The sequence below is a fragment of the Littorina saxatilis genome, linkage group LG16 (genome assembly GCF_037325665.1).
Source record: "Littorina saxatilis isolate snail1 linkage group LG16, US_GU_Lsax_2.0, whole genome shotgun sequence".
Taxonomy (NCBI): domain Eukaryota; kingdom Metazoa; phylum Mollusca; class Gastropoda; order Littorinimorpha; family Littorinidae; genus Littorina; species Littorina saxatilis.
The window spans coordinates 39,126,869-39,134,088 of record NC_090260.1 but is presented as its reverse complement, the minus strand read 5'-3'; the positions used below and the strand labels follow the sequence as shown (position 1 = coordinate 39,134,088).

Genomic DNA, 7,220 nt, shown 5'->3' with positions numbered 1-7,220 from the left:
AGACCAGGGTTTTATGTTTCCAACCAACAGGGCGAGGGTTTTATGTATCTACACTACAGGGCGAGGGTTTGATGTATATACACTACTAGACGAAGGTTTTATGTATTCACATTACAAGGCGAGGGTTTTATGTATCCACATTACCGGGTGAAAGTTTTATGTATCCGCACTAAAGGGCGAAAGTTTTATGCATCCGCACTACAAGACGAGGGTTTTATGTATCCACACTACAGGGTGAAGGTTTAATGTATCCACACTACAGGGCGAAGGTTTTATGTATCCACACTACAGGGCGAGGATTTTGTTTATACACATCACAGGGCGAGGCCTATGACGTAGCCAAGGGCATCTTCACTGCTCCTTGCAACGGCCAGTACTTCCTGCGGCTGAGCATGCGCACTCACCAGGAGAGGGATTCTGGGTACGTGGACGCCGCCATTGAGGTGAACGGGGAGGAGGCGGCACGGACCAGCGTGTACACACCGGACCACATGGACCACTATGAACAGGTAGGTTGCTTCACATGGACCGCTTTCACCACTCAGGTCACAACACATGGACCGCTTTCACCACTCAGGTCACAACACATGGACCACTTACAGCAAATAGGTTACTTCACATGGACCGCTTTTACAAGTCAGGTCACAACACATGGACCACTTTTAACAGGTAGGTTACTTCACATGGAACGCTTTCACCACTCAGTTCACAACACATGGACCACTTACAACAAAAAGGTTACTTCACATGGACCGCTTTCACCAGGTAGGTTACTTTACAAGGACCGCTTTCACCACACAGGTCACAATGCATGGACCGCTTTCACCACTTAGGTCACAATGCATGGACCGCTTTCACCACTAAGGTTACAACACATGGACCGCTTTCACCACTTAGGTCACAGCACATATGGACCTCTCCTCTTAGGACACATCACATAGTCGGCTTTTACCACTTCAATCACGACACATGGACTGTTTTCACCACTTATGACACAACATACGGTACGCTTTCACCGCTTAGGACACAGCATACGGTACGCTTTCACCACTTCGGTCACAACACATGGACTGTTTTAATCACTTAGGACACAACATACGGTACGCTTTCACCGCTTAGGACACAACATATGGTACGCTTTCAACACTTCGGTCACGACACATGATCGGCTTTCACCACTTCAGTCACAACACATGGACCGCCTTCACCACTTAGGACACAACGTACGGTACGCTTTCACCACTTAGGACACAACATACAGTACGCTTTCACCACTTAGGACACAACATACGGTACGCTTTCACCACTTAGGACACAGCATACGGTACGCTTTCACCACTTAGGACACAACATACGGTACGCTTTCACCACTTAGGACACCACATACGGTACACTTTTACCACTTCGGTCACAACACATGGACCGCTTTCACCACTTCGGTCACAACACATGGAACGCTTTTACCACTTCGGTCACAACACATGGACCGCTTTCACCACTTCGGTCACAACACATGGACCGCTCTTAGCACGGTTGTCACATCACAGACCGCTCTTAGCACGGTTGTCACAACACATGGACCGCTCTTAGCACGGTTGTCACAACACATGGACCGCTCTTAGCACGGTTGTCACAACACATGGACCGCTCTTAGCACGGTTGTCACATCACATGGACCGCTCTTAGCACGGTTGTCACAACACATGGACCGCTCTTAGCACGGTTGTCACATCACATGGACCGCTCTTAGCACGGTTGTCACAACACATGGACCGCTCTTAGCACGGTTGTCACAACACATGGACCGCTCTTAGCACGGTTGTCACATCACATGGACCGCTCTTAGCACGGTTGTCACATCACATGGACCGCTCTTAGCACGGTTGTCACAACACATGGACCGCTCTTAGCACGGTTGTCACACCACAGACCGCTTTTACCACTTTGGTCACAAGACATGGAACGCTTTTACCACTTTGGTCACAACACATGGACCGCTCTTAGCACGGTTGTCACATCACAGACCGCTTTTACCACTTCGGTCACAACACATGGACCGCTCTTAGCACGGTTGTCACATCACAGACCGCTTTTACCACTTCGGTCACAACACATGGACCGCTTTCACCACTTCGGTCACAACACATGGAACGCTTTTACCACTTCGGTCACAACACATGGACCGCTTTCACCACTTCGGTCACAACACATGGACCGCTTTCACCACTTCGGTCACAACACATGGAACGCTTTTACCACTTCGGTCACAACATACAGTACGCTTTCACCACTTCGGTCACAACACATGGACCGCTCTTAGCACGGTTGTCACATCACAGACCGCTTTTAACGTGTAGGCAAAAAAATGTGAAAGCCAATTTGAACAGGTCAGTTGGAACACGAAAACCTTGTGATTACATCAAACATGTAAGTGAGGACAGTGAGATCATATGTATAACATGAACTTACTTGTAACCCTTCTCTACATAAATCAGATTTTTTAATTGACAGCCTTTTAATTGATAAGGGTAGTAAGGATGATCCTCATAACTATAGAGGTATTTCCATCCTGAGCTGTTTTGGAAAAGCTTTCACCTGTCTGTTAAACAACCGCCTTACTCATTTTTTTGATGCCAATAACACTATTGGTGAAGAACAAGCAGGTTTTCGCTCCGACCATAGTGTGACTGATCATATTTTTACCCTGAATGCTATAATAGACTTTTTCCTGTCTAAAAAGAAGAGATTGTACTGTGTTTTTGTTGACTATGAAAAGGCTTTTGACCTTGTTAACCGCTCTTTTTTGTGGCAGAAATTGTTAAATTGTGGTATGCGTGGTAAGATGTTGACGATTGTTCAAGATATGTACTCTAAAGCTAAGTCCTGTGTACAGTGGAACACTAAGTTGTCTGACTTTTTTTTCTTGTTCTGCCGGTGTGAGACAAGGTGAGAACTTGTCTCCCCTGCTTTTTTCCGTATATTTGAACGATCTGAAGAATTATTTTGATAGGGAGTCAGCTCTAAACACCTTAGGACGTGAATCCGAAAATGTAAACTGTGACAACAGTGATATTAACGTTCTGTGTGGGTTGTTCATTTTGTTGTATGCTGACGATACGGTTATTTTTGCTGAATCGCCAGAATCCTTGCAGATCGCTCTAGATATTATGGACAGATATTGTAAAGATTGGTTTTTGAAATTGAATGTAACTAAAACAAAAGTAATGATTTTCTCAAGAGGGAAAGTAAGAAAAGTCCCGAACATTTACATTCAATGGTCGGAAACTTGATATTGTGTATGATTTTCAATACCTGGGTATTAAATTTAGCTACAATGGTAAATTCGCTGTTGCACAGAAGAATTTGTATGACCGTGCCTCCAAGGCCATTTTTGCTTTATTACGTAAAACTAGAAAACTGTTCTTGCCTCTTGATGTCCAAATTGACCTCTTTGAAAAAACTGTGGTCCCTATTTTACTTTACGGTTCTGAAGTATGGTGCCCTTACATGTCTGATTTAGCTAACAAATTACAGATACGATTTTTTAAGATGATTTTGAAAGTTGGCAAATCAACACCAACAAACATGGTTTTGGGTGAATTAGGTCAGTTCCCTGTAAGTATTCAAGCGAAATGTCGTATGTTGAATTTTTGGTACAAACTTGCATTTTCTAATGGTTCTGACAAACTTTCTTGTGTGACATATCGTTTTTTGTTTAAAATGTATGAATCTGGTGTATACAAGTCAAAATTTTTGCTTTCTGTCCATGGTGTTCTAAATGAGTTAGGCTTTAGTGATTTTTGGCACAATCAAACTAGCAATAATGTAACGGATGGTGGTTATTTTAATACTTTCAAAGCACTGATGAAAAATAGGCTACAAGACCAATTTGTCCAAACCTGGCATTCAGAAATAAATAACAATGAGTTTTATTATAATTATAGAATGTATAAAGAGAATTTTGAGTTTGAAAAGTACTTGTCTATCCTGCCGGTTAATTTAGCAAACGCTGTTTTAAAATTTAGAACACTGAATCATAAATTGCCTATACAAAAAGGTAGGACTCTTGGTATTCCCAGACAAGACAGAATCTGTCACAAATGTTCATCAGGTGACCTTGGGGACGAGTTCCATTATATTTTTGTATGTCCTTTTTTTTACCAATTATAGAAAACAGTTGTTACGGTGCTATTATTATGCCCGCCCCAATTCAGTTAAATTCAGAGAGCTTTTTTCCACTACAAAAAAGAGTTTATTGCTAAAACTCGCAAAGTTCATGACACTTGTCATGGACTGTTTGAGAAGCGAGTAAAATTTAATTCTCTTTTAGCTTTATACTCCGTTATCTGTTTTGTGTTGTTGGTAATAGTATTTTTGTCCTGATGTTAACTCACCCTTCACCCCCCCCCTCCCCCTTCCCCCCATTTCCCATAGTAAAGAAATGTATGTAATCACTTTGCACTTGTAGTGTTTTATTATTATTATTATTATTATTATTATTATTATTATTATTATTATTATTATTATTATTATTATTATTATTATTACTATTTATTATTATTATTGTTGAATTGTTTCTTGTATTGTTTTTGCTCTCCCTCACCCCTCAACTCCCTTTTCTGTACATAGTCTGATTTCTTTTTGTTTTAGTTCCTTTTATTTGGTGTTGAATGAAATGTGTTTTTACTGTGTTTTTAATTTTCCATGTACCCTCACGGGGTTTTATTGGAATAAAACTTGCCTTGCCTTGCCTTGCCTTGCCAAACAGCAAGATCGCGTTGATCCTCGTATAAAACACGATGTGTTCCGAGTACGTGTAGGGGCATACGGGCTTTAACTTATCATTGTTTACAATATGGGTATCAGACATGTGTGCGATATCAGATGTTAATTTCGTTACTCGTTTTCTAGCACAAGAGACTAAAATCAATGAATTTGTGTTGTTGCTTTTGTTGTTTAGTTTTGTGTGTGTGTGTGTGTGTGGGGGGGGGTGTTAAAGGGAAGATTGACCGTGAGCAATTTTGCTGCATAGCACTTAAAACCCGTTTATTTGACTTTGACCTTGGCCTTGCAGGCGTCGAACGGCCTTGTGCTGACCTTGGAGGAGGGTGACGAGGTGCAGGTGAGGATCCAGACCAACTCCGCGGGCAGACTGTACGGCCAGGAGTACAGCATCTTCACCGGCTTCTTCCTCAGTCCCTGAACACCCACGCTGACGTCATCTCTTCCTCAGTCCCTGAACGCTCACACTGACGTCATCTCTTCCGTAGTCCCTGAACGCCCATACTGACGTCATCTTTTCCATCGTACGAGGGGTGGGGGGAAATGTCTTGGCCCTTATAGGCAGGAGCTGAGCTGCGTCTGTCGTATCTCGCAATCTATGAAATCTGTCCATCCCACGATCTCCCGCAAAGATACTTGTATGTCCTGATTTTTGTTATGAGGTCGTTTGTGATTTGAGTAACCAGTCTGACGTCATTTTCTGAAGAAGAAAAAAAGAATAGCAGCAACGTTCGAAGTAAGATGACCACGTTTTTCTTTCAAGGAATGCTATCTGTGCAGACCAAACATATTCAGCATGTTGTCGTAAATGGTGAAAGTTTGAAGACTGGTAACAACGAAGGGATCTGTTGGTTTGACTTTTTATGATCAATCAGTCAAAAGAAGACAGGCAGGATGTTATCTTTAGGGTCTCTGAAAGGGCAGTCTGGATATCATGCTCTTTCTAAACCGAAAACAAATGCTCTGTTCCTTTATATGTAGGCGTCAACCTTTTATGTTTAACCCTCGTATGTGCGACATACGATAGTATCAACATCTTCACTTCGTCAGTTGCCTGAGCATGTAATGATCCCTCGCGTGATGTATGGGGGTAGGTGCGGACATTTTGTAAACATCATCCACACAGTGTGGATACAGCTGTGAGTAAAATTTAGATTGTCTGCAGATGTTTCTTTTTACTAAAACATTGAGAACAGTGTCATGACAGTATGTCAGATCGGAAGGCCCGCGTGCCCTAAGTTTTGCTATCGAGTTTGAAAATGTAGAATGTGGGAAATTTACGTCGGTGCTAAAATCATAGACATTCAATTAAAGGTTGGATTTGTAAGATACAATATTGTACAGTTGCTTAAACTGACCTTTCACCCTTGTCTCTGCATTTGTGTGTATATACAGAGTCATTCACTCTATAAAAACACACTTTAACATCTGATTTCACTTTTTTTTTATATATACTGAGATGTGTTTAACTCATAGCAGTGTTTACGATGACAAAGATTCATATTTTGTATTCTACTTTCACAATTCATGAATATACACTCTCTGAATTGCATTTACCTTCGTCTTTCTAGTCGTTTTACTGTTTGCTTTTATGATTTTGAAGATCTCTTTGTAACATGCCACAATCTTTAATTTGTCGCTTTTTTCTCTCATAAGTGCCTTTTGGTTGATTTTCTAATGTGTAAATCAGTCTAATTTATATCCAGTGAAATCCACTAAACTCAAATGTATTTACTGGTCGGATTAGGAAACCTTTCTGTATGTGTTTTTAACTGTATTACATGTCTGAATAATAAATTTCTTGCGATTTTTTTTTCATTACTTTTTCTATGCTGTGAATCACGAATGTTGTTTGTGTTCGTTTCTATGGTGGGAGTAAACTGAGAGACTACTCGCTCTTTCTCTTTCTCTCTGTCTCTTTCTCTCTCAGTCTCTCTCTCACTCGAGCCTGACCCTGGCCCGGGTCAGTCAAGCGTGTTGACAGAAAGAAACACGTTCTTCCCGTGATTCTGATAAATTGGTGTTACTAGAATGTATGGTAGTGTCATCTGCAAACAAAATCACACAAATTCTTATTGTGATTTTCAGGGAGCATTGCATGGTGTTATTGAGAGTCTTGAAGCTGCCAGCCGATGCATGGTAAGGAAATGTTTTGCCAACAAAAAATACAAGGAGGCAGAGTGGTTTGATGAAGAATGCAGGGAAACCAGAAAAGGAGTTAAATTATGTATTTTTCGACGACAAAGACCTGGTTGAATAAAAAGACCTGGTTGAATACAAAGACCTGGTTGAATATGTCGAGGCCAACACAGAATACCGTACTCTATTCAAACAAGGAACAAGTCGCGTAAGGCGAAAATACTACATTTAGTCAATCTGTCGAACTCACAGAATGAAACTGCACGCACTGTATGTTTTCACCAAGACAATATAGTATC

The 7,220-nt window shown here is 41.3% G+C and overlaps 1 protein-coding gene across 1 annotated transcript in view; it reads left to right on the top strand.

Annotated features, from left to right (window-relative positions):
- The window catches only part of LOC138951034 (uncharacterized), a 16,651-nt gene extending 10,057 nt beyond the window's left edge, over positions 1–6,594 (top strand). The window contains exons 8-9 of the mRNA XM_070322716.1: positions 321–509; positions 5,075–6,594. Coding sequence (XP_070178817.1) covers positions 321–509; positions 5,075–5,203 — 318 coding nt within the window. The 3' untranslated portion in view covers positions 5,204–6,594. The remainder of the gene's footprint in view (positions 1–320; positions 510–5,074) is intronic.
- Positions 6,595–7,220: the final 626 nt, after the last annotated feature.